The following is a 19,962-nucleotide window of genomic DNA, read 5'->3' on the forward strand; positions in this document are numbered from 1 at the left end:
TGTTTCATATATTCCCTGAGGAAAGTTAATCCAGCCACAACTGCTCTTGTTTTCAGCCATGACACACAAAGTAAAGCAGATCAGGTTGAGAAGGGCTCTAGACTAAATTTGAGCCAACATATTAATAAACTCTATTTATAGTTCTAAGAATCAGGAAGTTGGGTTGTTTCTGAGTTCAACTGGCAAAACTGACACATCACCACAAACATACTACAAAGAACTGTTTGGTTGCCCTGTAATTACTGGCAGTACTGCAGACAGAAAGACACACGCCACATACAGTATCTACAAAGACCGTAAGCATGGTGAACTATGCCTCTTCACTGCCATCTCTCCTGTTAGTTGCTCCACAGAGCAGGACAAACAGGAATGACTGATGGTCCTCATGAGTGAGTACAGAACGTCTGAGGCTGGAAGGGACCTCTGGAAGTCATCTTAGCCATCTAGGGTGGCCAGACTACATTCAACGATTCCTTTCCTTGAGTCACCATGAACAATGCCAAAAAATGTAGAACAACCATAAACAGAAAATAGGTATTTTGAATATGAAAAGGTCAGTTATTGCCCTCAATCATGTAATTTTGTTTACAAAGGGTGCATTTACTCCATATCACATATGAGGTGACAGAGCTCATGCATGACAAATTAACAGTAATACAGCATTAATCCTGATCCTGCTAAAGTCAATCCGAGCCGTGCCAGTGTTCGGCGTTTCACTTACACACTCAATTACCAGACTTCCACTATACCTCCTGTTCAGGTTGATTTTTTGTTATGCCATCTTCACATTCCAAACATCTACCCACTTCTTTCAGTGCTACAGATTATTTATCTATTTATTTTTAAATAATTAACCAAAACACACATAATAATAGATCACCCACATACCAATATTGGGGAAAAATGGCTCCGAGCGTTGGCGAATCATGGCTTGCATCTGCCGCTGCTGCTGCTGCTCCTGCCTTTCCTGATCCAAAAGATCCTGCAGAAGAAGTGGCTGCTCCTCCAACAGCAGTGGTCTCTCTCGATTTTGTTGTTGAGCTAATGGTTGAGGGAGCATTATCTGCTGAGGACCAGATATGCCACTAGGACCAGGACGGTTTGTTACAGCCACAGTTTGATTAGATGTCTGTCCTGTTCCAAAGTTATGGTTCGCTGACTGACCCTGAATAAACCCTGGGTTTGGTGACCCTTGAGAAAAATTATGGTTTATTCGTGGAACCATGGTCAAATTGGAATTTAAAGTGTTTTCCAGGATCTGTCCACCAGGTGTCATTAGTGTTTGTGGAATACCTGATGCTTGGTTCAGTTGTGTTGCTGGCAAAGATTGAGAGGGAGACCCTAGTGTCCTTGCTTCAGCGTTATCTGAGCTTTCATTAGCTAGCAGACTCGAGAGGACTGGTGTGGACCCAGAAATACTGCAGGAACTTACTGCTCCTTGAACAGGCAATGGAGCAGATCCCTGAGCATCTGGACTAGGCACAGTTGTTTCTTGACTGGGAACAGCAGTAGTTTTGTCAGGGAAGTCTGGGTTAGCAGGCTGCGCAGGAGCCTTTTCTCCATCTTTCAACTCCGTTTCAGCAGCCTGTTGAGTACTTGTCGATTCAGCATTTCCATCACTTTTTTCATTTTCATTCTTCTTTTCCTCATGAGTCTTTGGGGAAAGTACTTCTGTTTTAATTTCATTTTCTGTAGTAGACTTCTTCTGTGGCGACAGGGTCTCAGGATGGGCTTCAGTTTTATCCCCTTGCTCCTTCTGTTTTGGTTCTTCTGCCTTGCCCTGGATATCTAGCTTGTCATCAATGGGGACACTAAGATCTAGTTCTTCATTAAACATTCCTTTCTTATCCCCCACGTCAAGGTCTGGGTCTGTGTATGCAATTATATCAAATTCCCCAGATCTTAGAAGGTCATCGAGGTGAGGATCATTGGTTTCCAAGTTATCTAAAGTGTCCAGTTCATCCCCTTTTCCATCCTCTGTGTCTAGATTCAAATTTTCCAGGTCTTCATCATCCAAATCTTTGACTTCAACCCCATCAAGGTCTTTCACATCCAAATCTTTTACAGCAGGATCATCAGGATCAAGCTTTTCTTCTAGACCATCACTCGGCTGGGTAGGAATCTGTAAATTTGCTGATTCATCGCTTGGTGCAGGTGTAGGCAAAGACGGTCCTGGGAAAGCATCAGCAACTGGTGGGTGGCTTAGAGAACGTATTACAAGTGCAGGTGGGTTTTCAGGATTGATTTGATCCTGCTGGGGCTGCGACATATGCTCCAAACCTGTAGACATCTGCAACTGGTTAGGTATACCTTGAGAATTATGTCTCAGTGGTTCTGCTGGTCTTGGGCCTGGAAACTCCTGCCTGGGTATAAACCCTGCATGTCGTTGATGTTGCGCTGATGGATCCAAAACGTTTGTTGCAGAAGGATTAAAAGGCAGCCTTGGCCTCCCATCAGGAGCTCTGTGACGTAATTCAATAAATGCCTGACCCAATATATTGTGCTGCTGAACTTGAATTCCCTGCGGAGGAAAATGCTGAGAGATCCCAGATGTATTATTTATTTGCGGATTGTTCACTGGCCGAGACATATCAATAGACAGAGATCTTCTCAGCTGTGGTGGAACTCCAGGGCGTTGCATCGGCTGCTGAGGACTGAGGAAACGTTCTTGACCTGATGGTGGACCATGGCCACCTCCTGGAAACCCAAATCTAAAATAAAGTATGAAAGACTAAATAATCTTTTTTCTCAGGACTGCCTAGCCTGTCATACTTGACTAAGTAACTATTCACCAAAATGCTTTACATGATACATTCATTAAGATATTTAAATAAATATTGTGACTGATTATGCTTATATTTAAATGAGTTTTATAACTACAATAAAATAATTGCTTTAATTATGTTTAATAAACAACCTGTTTTCAATTCCAATAATAATGAATAGAAAGCTCTGTGACAGCAAGATCTAAGCAAACAAACTACATTTTAATTCAACTTAGTACACTTAAAAAATAATGCATGGATTTACTGAAATAAATTCAAAATATTGAAAATAGTAATTCCTGAGACTACAATATATGTCAATACTGGTATTCATTGTAAAATGGCAGAGACAGAAGTCAACATTTGATTACATATTCATTATAAAGGAAAACAAAAATATTACATTGATCCATTTCTAAGGCATGAAGAGCTAAAGTTATACCTTCCAATTTTTTTTTAAATAAATGCCCCAAAACAATGGGCAAGAGTATCTTTCAGTTCACCAAAATTTCCAGTTTCTCCTTTTTATTTCTGATCAACTTCCAATAAAATACAGTATAGAACAGTGTTAATCAATGAAAAGTACATTCTAATGTTACAGATACTTACAAGAAAATGTACTGTACATACCAACTTCAGTAAGATTACCAGCTACTGTAGACAATGTATGATTTTTTCACCCTCCAAAAAACCCAAACTTTGTATCTAACAATTTCTGTAAATTTAGAACTACCGCTGTAATATCCTGGTTTTAAGAGACCAAACTGCTTACCTAAGACCATGAGGTCTCATCCCCATGGCATTCATATCTCCTGGAAACTGGGGTCTATTGAATTGCCCGTCACCAGGAAATGGTCCACGTTGATCTTTTGGGTGTACTGTGAACCTTGGCCCGCCTGGAGGGACAACAGAGGACCTAATATTCCCAGGATACGGAGGAGGAGGACGGTTAAAAATTGGATTTAAGTTGTCTTGCTGCCAATGCTGAAGAGGAGTTGCATGGGGAGTAGCTGCTTGATCCTGTAAGGCTTTTTCCTGACGAACTGCATTCTTCTTCTGCTGCTGTTGTTGTAGAATAATTTCACGTAATTTCTGGCGCTGTTTAAAAAAAAATTCATTGTGCTTGACATTGCAATTGACATATTTTGAAGTGTTATACTTTGGTAGGTTAAGCCTTTCGGAGGGAAGAAATTCTTCAATCACTACAGAAAAACATTGTATTACCATAATCACCTCAGAAATTAGAAGAGGGATCAGATTGTACAAGAACGTTGGTAACAGAATTTTTATCTCCAGACCTCTTGTTAGAGCATATGGTGCGAACCCATTTTACCAGCTAACACAGAAGCAATGCTCTTTTCCTTTTTCTATTCCAGCAACGCAGGCCCTTTCACCACATGAAAATGTGCATCCTGAGGGAGAAAGGTGGCTGGAGGTGCACTAAAGAAAATTCAGTGAGAGGTTTTACACCAAAGGCGCAGAATTTACTCTGACTCTGTGTGAGCAATACTACCAATTTTTCTGCTAAATCCACTTCCCATTGCTCCTTCCAAACAAAAGACCAAGCAGCTTTCCACAAGTTGAATGTAATTTTATGTATGTCTCAACAAGAACTGTTTGCCAAACATTCACTGACGAAATCCAGGAGTGAATGTGCCTGCAGAGGAGCAGTGACCAGTGGCAGAATCACCTCAACACATCAGCTGCCTGAAAAGTTGGATGTCTACGCTAAGACTGTTGCCTACACTCCCATTTTTTCCAGTCGGTGAACAAGTCACTCACAATCAGTTCCCCATTTCATCTATTACAGAATACAATTAGTTGTCCTTTCAAGGTTTTTCCTTTCTCACCCCGTATATGACAGAACTATTGCAGACCAGTCATCTACCTCTTCAATGGCTTCAACGATAACCTTTACTTCATTTTTGGATCTTGCCCAAATTCCTTAAAAATTACTGATGTTTTTATATTCTATGTATTCTGGCTCTATCTAGGAGAGCCAAATGAACACACCGAGTGAACAGATGTAATTCTACATTACACAGCTATGTTTAATGCCAAGAAACTTCAAATATTTAACAAAAATGAGGAAAATTCTCCTACTTATGAAATTTTAATACCGTCAGTATTAAACATTATTCTCACCTGTCTTAATTTTTCAGTATCTGCTTGAGGAGACATATTCATGGTATTCTGTGTATCCGTTACTCCTGTAGTGGGTGCTGGGCCAGGAACTTGTGAAACTTTGGGGAACTGCTGCCCTTGAGAACTCATCGGGGAATTTGCAGATGCATTGAAGTTGCCCTCAGATCCAGGCCGTGACTGTTCGGCAGCATCGTGGGCTAGCTGACCAGTTCCAAAAGATTCTGGCTGAGGTCTTGGAGTCATGGGTGGTTGATCGTAGGGGTCACGTGCTGGAGCAGCAGGACCATGGCTAAATGAATCCGTTATTGCAGGTCCTGCTGGTCTGGGAGTTTGAGAACACGGGTCTGGTGGCCTGACAAAAGTGCCCTGCAACCTGTTCTGCGATGTCTGCAGGAAAGGATCTCTATTTGGTATTAGTCCTGGTCTTGTCATTGCAGGTCTGTTAAAACTCTCTGGTATTCCTGGCCTTGGAGTTCCTGGTTGCTGAGAGTAAGGATCATTCAGAACTGGCCTTGGTGTTCCAGGAGGTTGAGCGTATGGATCAGAATGTCTCTGATTTGCTGGGGACTGAGCAAATAAATCTGCTGGCTGTGCAGGTCTTGGTGTTGGTGGTTGCTGCATATATGGATCGACTGTGGTGGGCCGAGGAGTTCCTGGAGGCTGGGCATAAGGATCAGCGACTGGCCGAGGAGTACCTGGAGGTTGGGAGTAAGGGTCCTGAGAAGCTGGCCTTGAAATGGGTCCGGATTGAGGGAAAGAATCACTCTGTTGTCGCACTATCCGGGGTGGATGCGCAAAAGACTCCTTTATTGCAGGATGGGGAGTAAGGGGAGGCTGGCTGTAGGGATCGTTAGGCTGATTATGGGAAAAGTTATCCACTGGCCTGGGTGTCAAAGCGGGCCGTTCATACGGATCAACAGGAACACGCCTTGGTGTAGTTGGCATCGATGTGTAAGGATCTTGGGGAGACTGAGGTGGGCGCATGGGAGTTTTAAAGGGTCCAGGGCTACCATCAACGGGAGTAGGAGTAGGAGTCAACGGGGGCCGCGCGTACGCATCGGCAGAAGTTACCCTCTGTCTCTGAAACGTATCAGTTCTGGGAGCTGGCTTAGTGAACGGATCACCGCTTCCAGCTGTCAAAGGAACCTTCCCTGACTGCTCCATAACTATGGGTGACCTTGGGACCCCCAGGGGTTTGGAGAACTGATCTGGTGTCATAACAGGCCTGGGTGTGTCTGGTGGCTTTGCATAGGGATCGCTGCTGCTTGGAGATGAAGAACATGAATCCCTGACTGGCGAAGGCCTGCTTCCTGATGGTTCCGTGACCTGGATGGGCCTGGACATGGCTGACTGTGGTGCACAGGTGTCTAACGGTGTGATGCTACCTCTTCTAACAATGTTTTGATTAATAGGTGCTGGTCTAGGTGTTCCCACCATTTTAGCATATGGATCCATTGGAGAAGGAGGCCTTGTGTTTGTGGAACCTGGAGAAAACATCTGCTGGGATGACGTCTGAGGAGTCTGAGACTGAGACAGTGAATCGTGTATTGGGATTCGGGTTGGAGTAGGGGGTGGGGCCTGTGGTTTTAGGAACACATCATCTGAGGATGCTGAAGTAGGTGTAGCAGGTAGCTGCTGCTTTGCAAATAGATCCTTATGGAATGTTTGCTGTGCAGGGGACATACTGCCATTGCCAGTTTGTGGTGTTAAGGGGCTCTGGATCCCACTGCTAGGTGTGTCTGAGCCAGACTGGCTCAGATGCTGTTGTGAACCAAACTGCTGCTGTTGCTGTTGTTGCTGCTGTTGCTGCTGTTCATTTTTCACTTGTTCAAGCTTCTGTGTGGCTTCTATTTTGGCTTGCTGCTTACTTTTTTGCCGCATTTGCTGTTTTAAAGTTATAAGGGAAAAGGTTACACTTTTACATACATGATAAAATCTTCGATGACTGAAAATGGATCAGTAATTAAAACTTTAGAACACACTAAGTATCAGCTATGAATAGTTGTAAATTGTAAATGCAATGCGAGCAGAGAGCACAGCTATCTGTAAAGTTCAATTACCTTGACATGCACCCTGGATTGCCTGGGAAGAACTTTTCCCAGTTTGCCTGAAGAGCAGCCTTATACTTTGAAGACGAGTACTGACGGATGCAGCACTGATGGAGGCAAACAAGTTCTGAGAGACAACCAGCCTAATCCGAAGCAGTAAGCTGCTGCTTACTGCAAGGATAAAGTTACTGCAATATAGGGTGTATAAAAACAAACTATTGCACCAGCTAACCATACAGAGGAAGAATAACCTATTTCCACAATAGGTAGAATTTAAGAGTAAAAGTTTTAAAACAAAATTTTCTAACATCTACTAGCAGCTTTTTCTGATAGCATCTATTTTCTTCCAGAATGTCTGAATTTGTACTCTTCTACAAAGAAAGATTAAAATCGATTTATTATAACAGAGGATTCCAACAATGCAATAAAAACCAGGAACAAAAATAAACAGCCTAAAAGCAACACACCTGTCTGAATTTCCATTCTTGTTCATGTTCCGATTCCCTCTGTTTTAATGGATCTTTAAAGAGGTCGGAGTCGATACGTGAGCTAGGATCAATGCTATCCTGTTGCTGTTGCCTTTTCATGGAGTCATTTGACATCTGTACTTTATTGATGCGCAAAGCAGCTCTATTATCTCTGGCTTTTTGCTGGGAAAAGATTAAAAAAAAACATACGTAGTAAGCCTCGCTTTCTTTCGCTAAGTGTGAACACTGCATCTGTTATTACTACAAAATTTACAACCAAATTATTTGTACGACCTGTTTCTATCAAACACATGCTTGTAAAAACTACATTACAAACGTTACTAGGAACTTCAAACTGAAAATACTTCACCCCTGTAGAAATGCTGTGTTTAACACAAACAGAAAGAACTAAGGAGTTATTAGCAGCAGAGGTTTTGTATATATTAGGAGTCCCTGTTCAGGTACTGTGCTGAGCCAGGAAAGCATGAATCCAACCAGTTTACCTTTCAAATCGCGTATTGTTGTGGTCTAAAACCTGAAGACATGAGCACAGCAGATAATGCTTGGATCAATAAAGGCCAATACTGCGAAGAACTTCAATGACAAGAAAAATACAGTCTACTCCATTAAACAGCCTCTATAGATCTCAGTCTGTGTTAAGTTAGCAGTATAAACATAGGATATGGGTTTATAGATCAGGAAAAATTGGATGGAAGAACAGCAATTCCTCTTCAATGAAGCATTTTACAGCCATACTGACACTTTAAAACATCTAATGAAAGTTTCAAAGAGTCTGTTTTACTACCAGTCTAGGATGCGATTCCTTTTCCAAATCAAATCCTCACATCTTCTTTTTTACAATTTCATTTGCAGTTTTCAAGTGAGGGCTGCTTGGCAGAAAAGGCTTAAATCCTTCCCCTCCGACAAAGAAAAAGTAACACAGATGAGAGCACCAGTGCCACAGCAGCAGAAATTAGTGTCATTTCCTCTCTAAGTGACAGGATTGTGCATAGTATTAAGGAAAGTAAAATGCCTACAGCAAAAATGCAATAACAGTCTTCCGAATTTCATTTCTAAGGTAGCCTTTATTCACGCCCCCTGAGTGAAAGATCCTCAGGACAGGCAACACAGCAGCTCCTTGTGTGCACAATGCTAAGTACAGTAGAAACAGCTGTAGTGTAAGTATGTGGACTGTAACATCTGTGAGGAAATAACTGCTTCTTACTATGCAAATACTCTTATGTACATGTATCTGCAACTGCATGTTCCTTTCCCACCAAACATGAAGGAAATAGTATTTGCATCTAAGTCTTGGACATCCATCAGGAGAATAGGACTGCATTTATTAAGAGCAATGAAAAAGGAAAATTCAGTAATAGAATTAATTGTAAAGGGATAAATGCCTGGATAAAAATCCACCCATCTAAGGGAATAGTTTCTTATAAATGCTATATGGAGGGAATCACCAAGATTTAATATAGCATGGATGAGATGACAAAGAGGTCCAAAGGTGCTAAAGTTACAGGCCTGAATGAAAAGCAGAATAATAATGATATCTCAGTGATACAAAGCAGACAATAGAGAAGGACTGTTTCAAGCGGACAGGATTTTTAGAAAGACCAAGATCTAAATGGCTTGGGTGTCCACTTCCCACACTGAATCTGGAATAATAGGTGGGGGGAGTGAAGGAGACTGAAAGCATAACCTTGAAGAATCCACAGAATCTACATAGTGAGAATGAGAACAATCATCCAATTACCGTTGTGATGAAAGAAAGAAAAGGTAAGAACCAGAAGAGAATGGAGACATAAGAACATTGCAGAAAAGTACATTTGCCAACAATAAATGGGCAGGTTGAGAAGAATGAAATCTAGGTTCTGAGGTTTGGATACCAAGAGGCTTTAACAAGAGGTTTCATCAGAGCACAAGGGTTGCCAGTTGAATGGCAGTTCTACAGCATCAGGAATCAGAGACCACGTATTCCAGACAGCTACTACAAACATGCCTGTTTGCTTGACTCAGATGTGAAGACGGTGAATGCTTTTGGAGAGAAGAATGGAGTCCCTCATGCTCCCTATAGCATGGAAGAGTCTGCACTGCAGAAAGAGAAGAGAATGTAGTAACAGGCAACAGTAAGGCAAAAATAGAAGAATAAAAGAAAATGAGGAAAGTAGAGATGTGAAGCACTGATGCCTCTGGAATGGTTAGCAGTTCAACAGGTGAAAGACTTCAGCAACTCTAATGGGGCTTAAAAGAAAACACTAGTGAGAGGGGAAGATGAAAGAGAGGAAGGTCACATTGTGATCTGTTATCATCCTTATGAAGAAAGTGGTGAGATCCTGTGCAGAAAGAGACAAGAGCAAGTAAGACTTGAGGCATGAATCAAATGTAGCAAGGAGGTAGCGAGAGCTGCAAATATTCTCATCTCCGTTGATGTTTTTAGATTGCACAATACTAATATAGTTTATTTCAAGGATGAAAAGGAGAAAACACAGAAGTATTCAGAGATAGAAATTAAATTACATTGACATTCTTAGAGTAAGTGATCTTTCACCAACCCTACTTATTTAAAAAAATAAAAATGAAAGTCTTGTAGATGAAATACTACATTTTTGCTAAAAGTATGCAAATGCAGGTGGTAGTTGTTCTTACCACATATGGAGCCCTCTCTTGCGAGCTTGCCTTCCTCCACAGTTTAGCAATCTGCTTCACTCTTGTAGCCCAGTCTGCACCAAAAAACGTATTAATATGCAAGGCATTAATAAGTCTATTTTATATAATTTCAAATAAGGATGCATACATTTCTACACAATATTTGACTTTATTTGGTAAATTGCTCACCTGGGAATTCTTCCTTTAGGTTAGGGAAGTTGATATTTGTATAGAGAACAGGTGCTACTGTTGCCATTTCACCCAATGCTTCCTCTTTTTCCCACTTAAGAGTGCTTCTTTGAGCATTGGACATCGTATCACCTTCACCTTCCAAAGGTGGAGCAGATGGTGCCCACGAGCTGTTTGGATCGCTTACCATTGGATTGAATGCCTGATTCTTATCCCTGGCAAGGCAGAAAAAGGGTTTGTTTTGTAAATAGATTTATCTTAATATACAAAAACAATTAACAAACTTATTCTGTTTGCTATTTCAGTAGTCAGCAAGCTGCAAGAACACAGACCTTCTGTAGTGGCTGTCTAGAACTAAGTAGTTAAATGCTAACTGTATCACAGTATTAATACCACCTCCACCATCCAAGTGATAAGCAATGGATATTTTTGACTTCCCATCTTAACTTACCTGGTATCAGTATATGGTTGCTGTGTTATGGGAGAGAAGGTGCCCAATCCACCTCCGGGAGTCAAAGTTGTATGAGGGAGATGAGGGTTAGGGCCAATCAGACCATTCATAAGCGGTACTCTTGGAAATGCACTCTCTCCTAGAAAAAGAAGTTTACTGTTTTAAATTTTAAAGGGTGACTACTTAAGGTAGAGGTGGAAATTTCTGGTGAAGAAGGTATGTTTCACCTCATGAAATACTAATTGCTTTAAAATTTCATACTACTGACCTTACCTTTTTGGAAAGGCTTTGAAATCAATTTACTTTGCTTCCCTACAAGCTTAAGGGGTTCCTTGCTACTGCATCACATCCCTGCACAGATTTTCTTTTTGTGTCTGTTTTTTTAAATGGTTTTCCAAAGCTTTTGCATTAGTCCACGTTGTGGTACCACACTTAATATTTAAGTATATTCTTAAAGGTTAATGGTCTGTAGTATGTTATACCAAATTCCAGTAGAAAAAAAAAAGTTCCACAACGAAAAGAAAAATCTACACTGCTGCCAAGCACCAATCATGAAGAAAGTTGCTTTCAGTCCTTGCAGAATTACGATTAACCACCTGAATTAAAGATCTCTTCTTCTTCTGAGACAGCAGCCCTGTTATCTACTAACTCCCTAATTTGTAACCAATGAACTAGACAAAACCTAGTCAAATGAGTATCAGCATTGTAATTAAATGTCCAGCCTAGCAGTATTAAGGAGGAAAATTTTATTTATTTGATTAAAATATTAGGCAAATCTGGCAGAGGTAGATTCATTCCAGCAGATGGTCTTTGCAGATGTTCCTACATAGAATTAACACTGACCTTTGAATCCCTGTCACTTAAGTGCAATTATCAATGTGTTCTGGATATTTTCCTAACAGTGCAAAAGTAATTCAGGAATAGACATATCTGTAGGATAATTCACTGTATCACTCTCTCACACTTGACATGACTGTCTTTTGATTTACACGTTACATAAACTACACAGGGAAGTTTAGTTTAGATGAAAGTAACTCGATTAGAATTTAAGAAAACGTGCCTTATCACAGCTGCTAAACAGCTAGTATATGGTAACTGAAGTCCTGACAAACACCAACAGAGAGCTGAGGCTCTCGTTCACGCAGTAGGCTTACGTGTCTTTATGAGAAGAGACTATTAATTTTTCTTGAAATTGCTGAAACTTGATACAAGCTTCCCCATTACTGAAGTATTTATCTCACAGAAACATGTGGATCATTACACCATAACTGAACCAAATTACAAACCTAAAACTTTGTAATTGTGGCAATTCCCACAGGGAGAAAGTTAAACAATCTTACAGAGCTCAAATGCTGAAGTTATCAAGTATCCAAATAACTGGGAAACTGGCACTGATATCTATATTATCTTTTGGTTTAAATCACCTCATTATTTGCTTTAAACTCTCTCCTTTCCAAGACTTTTTGAAGTATTTCCTTTTTATGGAAATTCAATCAACTAGGAAACCAATCATTTTTTTTTCTCTTGTGATTAATTCATGGGTGAAATCAATTTGCATGCTACTTTTTGTAGTACCAGTATAATAAGATTGGGCACTCTTTACATGAGCTAAAGGAAAATCCACTAATGGTGATGTGTGATGAGAAAAGAGTGCATTTAATTATGCTCATACATACTGCTAAAAACCTGCTCTACTAGAAACAACAAATAGTATCAGTTTACCCCTTGCTTTCAATATAGAAGCAGTAAGGTGCTGTATCAATTCATAACAATTTTAACTGTAAGAAAGAAAACAAATGATACATTCCAAAATTTCTTAGCCTCCTCTTTATTATTTGGATAGGAATAGTTAACATGTAAAACTTAATTCTTAAAAGCAATTTAAGACTCACTAAATCACTGTCACACAGACATTTTCATTAGTCTCGAGGAGGTACTCAGAATTAATGAAAGAGCAAAATCAGAAGAGAACACATGCTTTATCACAATTTCAAGAATATGGAAGTGTCGGCTAAAAAAAAAGCTCCAATATGTCACAAAAATCTGAAATGGCTGTCCCTTTCAGTTAGCAATATTTACCTGCACATTAATTACAGACTCCCTTCAGAACATTTTTAGAAAAATATTTCATGAATTAACAAAAGCGGGTTCCATGAATTAACAATGGCAGAAATTAAGGCGTGTTCTACTTTCATATTGGCATTTAACAGATGCACAACTCTCCTGACTAAGCTTCTGTTGTTAGAAGTAACAAAGGCACCTACCTTGACTGTGCAAAGACATAAGTTGTGGTGGAGGTGGAGGCTGCGGCAAAGGAGCTGGCTGTGTGGTTGCTGGACTTAATACAGCTGTGAACAGGTCTTCAACATCCTTTCCTCCTAGTTCTGCAAATACACTGTGCATAAGTTGGCTGGCATTGTTTGCAAACTCTACCTCGTAGAAGACAACACAGATTAAGAACACATACCTGGGATTTTGTACAATTTGCCAAGAATAGCACCTGGGCAAATTAAAAACAACACAATGAGTAATCACCAAAAATGCAATAAAATTAAGTCTGCAACCAAGTGCAAATAGTCAATGTTACCTTACTTAGGTAGCAATTTGAGTTTAAAAACAAACAAACAAAAAACCCCACCAACTTTTCCGTAAGACCAGACCAAGAATGACAAAAAATTACCATCTGTGACCATTTTGTCTAGTTCTGGACTGAGGATTCCATCCAATTGTTCTTCACTCAATGGCCGTGAACTCGGGTTGACATTTGGCTGAGGCAGAGAAGAAGGATCATCAGAGATGGGGCCAATATCCAATCCAGCTGAAGGAGGAAAGAATATTAAATTAGACATAAGCAGTAAAACCTACTGATGCAGAATAAAGGCCATAAAACTTTTTTTTTTTTTTTGCTAGAGCTATCAACTAAATGAAGACTTTCTTAAAATTTGAAAGGAAAGGCAAAATATGACATCCGTTAGAAAAAAGTAAACAAACACTCCCACTAATTATCTCCAGTTTACTGTACTGTTTGAGGAATGTTAATTGAATAGAATGCAAATGGAACAAGAGAAAAATTTTGTTGACATAAGACCACCAAGTTCAGTTACAGCACGTTTTCAAGCATATAGTTTTCAGTATGCAGTTCCGACATAATTATTTTTCACATTTTAAAAGCAGTAACACTAGTAGGCAATATGTTGCATCCTCATGTACATTAAGCTGCACCCCAAACATTCTTACGTATTACATTAAGTATCTACTGAAGTGCTCTTGAAGTGTACTCAATATCAAACTGGTTATAGCAGCTTGCATCTCAAAAACAACTACTGAATATTCCAGGTTATATTAGACAAAGTTATTTGTTGATACTGAGAAACCATAACTTTCTACTTAAATTTCACAGCATCCTTTACAAGTCAATAAATCTCTCAAAAGAGAAACATCTTTGAAAATAAAGCTAGACGCTTCAGTATTTAAAATATATTTCTGTATTAAACATCAAATAAAAATATATTTAAAATAATGAAACATGCCATTCTACTTATTGTCGAAGTGTTTTACATAAAGTGATGAACAATCATCCAGTGAAAACAAAAAAGATTGATGCTGTCTATTTTATTCATGCCTTAATATGTTCACATTGTTAAAATGCTTGTAATTTATTAAAGCTACAACTACAGTAAAAACTACACACTACCACTATAAGTAATATTAACGGCAACAGAAAGAAAATGCATGGTTTTGTAACACGAAACACAAAAACTCACGAAGGTTTTCAAAAACTGGAAGCAAAACTTTATGCAATACTCTACTAAATGTGGAGTGCAGAGTTTATAGGTCATGTTAGACTCAAACAATACAGAAAGAGTGGAAAACAAAAGCATGAATTAGTGTCACAGAAAAGGAGTACTATCTTCTACACATGCAGTTGTTTCAGCTAAAACCACTAGGAAAGATGACTACTTCTAACCATGGATCATCCATTGTTTAGTTTCTTACCAAATGGGGAGGGTGAGTTCTCAACCTGGAAAGTGCATAAATCAAGACCTACAGGACCCAAACCAGATAAAATGGATGATTATAACATGAAAACAAAAAAAAGTAAAGAAAAAGCTGCATGCTGAAAAAGCTACGCAGGTATGACAGACAACAGAAGCTATTTTTTTTTCTCTCTCTTAAGGAGCAAAGCAAAGAGCCAGGTTAAAAAAAAAATGTTGAAGAGGTTGGGTTGTTTTTTTGTAGAAGACAAAATCACCTCAAACCAAGGTGTTCTTAAGATACGAAAATCCTGTCTGAAATCACCTACAGCACAACCTAGAATACAACAACTACATCTATAGCAAAGAGAAAAAAAAGAACACAAATACCAGAGAGACCTTATGAACATACATACCTGAATGATCTCCAGACTTGACCAAATCATCAGAAAGTATTCCAAGAATATCATCATCGGTGTTTAAGACCTCAGAAAGATCAGCCAAGGGATCGTCAGTGCTACCTGCAGAAGATGCAAAGTAAAATTAACCGGTTGTGGCATTTTTGTGTTTAAACATGACTCTGGTGATGTATGATAGCTTGAGCTATAGACTCAAACACAGGTTTACCAGGCTATCCTGGCCCTCCTCGTGTGCCATGCACTGCAGGTTACACTGAAGTGGAAATCAAGTCATCATCCCCTCCCCACTCAGTACTGTAGCCATGTTCACATGTTTAAATTGATTAGTATTTCTGGAGCATAATAAAAGCGATAAATCAGTCGTGCAGATGAAAGACTTTTTGTTTTTTTAAGAACCTTTTTTTAGGTTTTAGGAAAAAAAAGATCTAACGAGAGCTCAACATCTAAGACACAAAGGCCCACGAATTTAAGAATCAACAAATGTGTTTGGTGAAGGAGACAGCTCACAGCAAGTGTACGGGAAATATTAAAAAAAAAATAAAGAAAAAAGAAAATTATCAGTATTCTTCTCTTACCACCACTATCTTTCTTAACACCATAGAGCAACCAGTTACTACACCCTGATATGGAAAGAAAACATAACAGTAAGAAGGAGTAGTAAGTAAATGGAAACTGGAGCTGCTATTTTTACAATCAGAAGTCCTGAAGAAATTAGAACAACCAGAGGTAGAAATGTCATGTTTGTTTGCAATCTAGCAAAAACTAGTCTGATCCTAGCAATAAATTATGGAATATTAAATAATAATTCTGGATATGATTTTCTTGACGTCCCATTCACTAGGGTGAAGCAACTCCAAACAACCCATCTGGTTTTATTGACTAGGTTTTAGGACGATTACAGACATGCAATGTTTAAAGAAATTATTTGACAACCAAAAAGAAATTGAGAAAAATATTTAAAAAAAACACTGCAAACTATCATGACCACATGAGAAATCACCGCAAAAAAAAAAACATGAAGAGATGGTAAAACACACAAATATGCATATAATTAACAGAGAAAAGGTATTAATACAAATCATACAGCATACAATACGGAAAACCAATATGGGCAGGTAAAAGGGACCAGAAATTCAAAGGGCAAACGTATTTCATAGATATATGGGTATCTTTCCCACTGCTCCTACCCAGCTTCCCCAGAAAAGTATTTCTAGCTTAATTGCAAGGCCTGGTGCCAAGGATTTAATTATATCATGAGGCTATTTTCCAATCTGCTAAACTTTACAGTGATTTAAAAGTTCCTTTTGTTCTTCAGAGACGACTCTTTTCCCTCCAACCATCAGTAAAAGTCAAAATGAAAATTCACTTTAACACTTTTATTCTTCATTTTTATCCTCTATAACACAGAGGAAATGATACCATCTTAATTAAATAATATCTTATATTTGCCACTCAGTTAGGTCAATCAATGTGTCAGCATACAATGCTCTATTAACAAAATAGATAAATAACGCAGCTCTTACTAGTATTAGGAGGAGTACTTAAAAGTATCTCCAAACCACGTATCACTTTGTGTGTGTTATTATTTTAGTTGTGGACTTGGTAAAAAGGACTATGAAATTTAAGGTTTTAAACACAAGCTAGTTGTTTTTTTTTTTTTTTTGATACGCATTCTTCCTGGCAGTTTGGTCAAACACAGTCATGCAAGTCAGTAAGTTGCACCAGGCACCATGCTGTGGTGTTAAGGTCTTCACTTGGCTGACAGGCAAAGAACAGACTTGAGCTGTCTTCTAACTTTTCTGAGCTCCTGCCTGAAGGTAGACAAGTAGCAGGGAGAAAAAAGCCCTTATGAGGGAAGTACCAAGACCATATCAGCATCCTTCAATATGTCATGGTGCTTTCCTCCACAGCCTTTAGTAATGTGCTTGGGAAGAGTCCCTAAGAAGTCAACTTCTAAAGCGAACCAAAATACATTAAGTAGCAAGAAAAGACTCAGGTGTAGAAATGTACAACCGAAGCGTTTACCACCCATAGTTACCAACTGATTGTGAATAAATTCAGGCTTCAAGTTTTAAGGCTTCTAACTGTTAAGGCAATCAGGTTCTGTAATGGCCTTCCGATGAGACTGGTGGGTTGGAAAAAAGCCAACTGCTATCAAGATTGATCTGGTTAAGTCTATAAAAAGACAGCGTTGGTGATAGCAGGGGGGTAGACTCTATGATCCACAAGCCTCATATAAGACATCTAAAGTAAAGTTTTGTTTTTTTTTTTTCAGTTTTAATTCAATGGATGCTAAATATTATCTTGGAAATAACCAAATCCCTTTTATTCAGCTGCTCCAGATCGGAATCAATAGCCAGTTGACATCTGTGCCAAACAAATAGCTCAATACTGCTCACTAATTTGACTCTTCAGAATAGAGATGAAAACTAAGACAAAGCAAGAAGGAAAATTACTTGCTTATAATGCTGGATCTCTAACAGAGCAGGATTCTACTGCTACCTCGTGATCCTGATTACTCCGATGCATTTAGTTTTCTTTATTTATTACAAGAGTAAAAACGCCTCTCCCAGGGCTGCAGCCACCCTAACGTGTTTAATCACAGACTGACGTATCTAGTTTTAAGATTTCCCAGTAGCAATGGAATTAGCTGCGCAGGGACGCACATGACTCCTCTCTTTTTGTTTAGGAATAATATCCTTAGCATTCCCGAGACCCTACTGAAATAGATGACTTTTTCAGCATCTCCAGGAAAAAAAGTAAATACTGAATATAGCCTATTTTATACACAAAGAAAGTTCACATTTCCAGAACCTTGCCAAGAGGCCTTTTTTTAAAATTTTGATGAGGCACACTCAGGTCAAGGCTCTCAGGAGTGACACAGAGCCCCCACATCACCCAGGATGTATCAGATCACAACCCCAGATCACAGAGGATGTACAGATCATGGTCAACACCTTCATCGTTAACCAGCGAACAGCCAGGAGACTCTGGAGACCTGGTGCTCTGTGCTCCTGGTGAGCAAGCCTTTGCACTCTGCTCTAGCAGCTCTCTTTTAAATGATTTTAAGGTTTGACCCCATACACTGCAGCAGTGTGCCACTAATGTCATAAAACCATGGGAGAGGTGAGTCTTACAACCAAAAACACAAATTGCAACCTCTTTGCTAGATCGAAATCAAAACTGGCAGCCTAAAGCTCACTTTAATCATCGTTACTAGTAACCGAGAGCGAAGAATGGACTCTAAAAACCTTCTTCTGTCTGGCTCTGCCAATCACCATCACTACTGCAATCTTGTCTGGCAAAAGCTTTGGCTACTCTTAACCAAGCTCTAAGAATAAACAGTCACAGCATGTCACTGCAGTGCATTGTCAATTCATTAGCAGACTGAACACATCACTGTTAAAACTCCCTAGCAGTCCTGTGTACATGTGGAAAAGCAAAACAGATCTACTAAATTCCTCCTAAGATGCTTAAGAGCTCTTTGGAAGAGGAACAAGCATATCTAACCCTTATTGCTGGGTTTAATCAATTGAGTTTGCATGAGAAAAACATCTTCCTTGTGGGAAAGACCTACCCAGTTAAGCAAGGATTCTCACAGGAGTTAGCAATCCTGGTTACAACTGGCACTGTAGGAAAATAAAACAGTAATGACATGCTCCTACCACCTCCGGGTGCAGTGAGCAAAGCAGGTCTGTATCAAACTGATGGAAATAGCACAGGTGCTCTCAGACACTGCTCTCATCACCAGCTTCTCTGCAATACTAGCCAGAAGGGAAGATCTGACTGCTGCTAGCTCGATAATTAGCAAATTTAGCAAGGTCTCCATCAATCAGACTGAAGCTGGCTCTGTCAGACATGTGGATGCTATTGTGGAAATAACTCTCTCCCACATGGTCACAGCAAAAGAGTTAAGAAAAATTGCACTGGAACTGATCGATGTTGGCAGATGACTTCACCTACTGGCTCTCCAACTACAACAAACAGCTCCGTCTGGACACAATTTTGGCCTGAAATCTTACGGTAGAGAGACAATTGTTGAGAACATTCCTATGGCCAGAAAACACTGTCCTTTTAGACTCTCATATAAAATGGGAAAGACAGGAGGTTATCCACTGAAGCTGTTGAAGTAATTCATTTATTTCCTAATAACCACCCCTTTATAATTTATTTCTGCATAGAAGAAGAGGAAATGATGAAGTTTTACAACTTTGCTGGTTCATAAAGAACTTAAAAAAATAATCCTTTCCACTTTGGAAAAAGACAACATTACACTAAGTTTCAACAGTTTTAAAACCTTCCTTATACTACCATAATACATAAACATTAATGATTTTAATCATGCAGTTTGAGATGCCAGTGAAGACTTCAAATCTGTGCTTCCTGAAAGAAGGCTGGGGTGAGAAAATGTCTGTGTGACTATTTTCTTGTAGTGTTGGAACCGATGGAATACAGAACTTGAAACACTCCATTTGCAGTGGTTTCCCCTTAAGGGGAAGTTAACCTTTGTATTCTCCATTACTCACAATTTCAACTGTATAACAATCAATGGTTAATTATAATGTAGCCTTTTGCTTTTCATTTAGCAGATTTTCACTGAGTAACGATCACAAGTAAGTGATCTTTCTGCAAAAGACTCTCTGGGCATTGGAAACTGTATTAGTGTATGTCAACATTTTTAGACGGAGAAAGTGAAGATGAGCTGAAACACAAGTCACAAATTAACCAATATAAACAAGATATAGAAACAGTTTTTAAAAAGTTCAGAATAGTAAGACACCTCCAGCTAACAGCATATCCAAGACACAAAGGGAAAAAAAAGTGGAGCAGACAATAAGGTTTTTGTTTTTAA

General features: G+C 39.3%; 1 protein-coding gene across 11 annotated transcripts in view; it reads right to left on the bottom strand.

Moving 5' to 3' along the window:
• The window catches only part of KMT2C (lysine methyltransferase 2C), a 199,753-nt gene that overhangs the window by 27,950 nt on the left and 151,841 nt on the right, over window positions 1-19,962 (bottom strand). For 9 of the 11 annotated variants that reach the window (XM_040546212.1, XM_040546213.1, XM_040546215.1 and 6 more), the window contains 12 exons: window positions 15,108-15,212; window positions 14,714-14,761; window positions 13,398-13,535; window positions 13,185-13,217; window positions 12,982-13,101; window positions 10,718-10,856; window positions 10,267-10,481; window positions 10,078-10,151; window positions 7,426-7,608; window positions 4,911-6,794; window positions 3,538-3,863; window positions 889-2,711 (listed from right to left, as the gene is read on the bottom strand). In XM_040546212.1, coding sequence (XP_040402146.1) covers window positions 889-2,711; window positions 3,538-3,863; window positions 4,911-6,794; window positions 7,426-7,608; window positions 10,078-10,151; window positions 10,267-10,481; window positions 10,718-10,856; window positions 12,982-13,101; window positions 13,185-13,217; window positions 13,398-13,535; window positions 14,714-14,761; window positions 15,108-15,212 — 5,088 coding nt within the window. The remainder of the gene's footprint in view (window positions 1-888; window positions 2,712-3,537; window positions 3,864-4,910; window positions 6,795-7,425; window positions 7,609-10,077; window positions 10,152-10,266; window positions 10,482-10,717; window positions 10,857-12,981; window positions 13,102-13,184; window positions 13,218-13,397; window positions 13,536-14,713; window positions 14,762-15,107; window positions 15,213-19,962) is intronic. The other 2 variants (XM_040546216.1, XM_040546214.1) reach the window with 1 other exon arrangement.

The sequence above is a fragment of the Cygnus olor genome, chromosome 2 (assembly GCF_009769625.2).
Source record: "Cygnus olor isolate bCygOlo1 chromosome 2, bCygOlo1.pri.v2, whole genome shotgun sequence".
NCBI lineage: Eukaryota > Metazoa > Chordata > Aves > Anseriformes > Anatidae > Cygnus > Cygnus olor.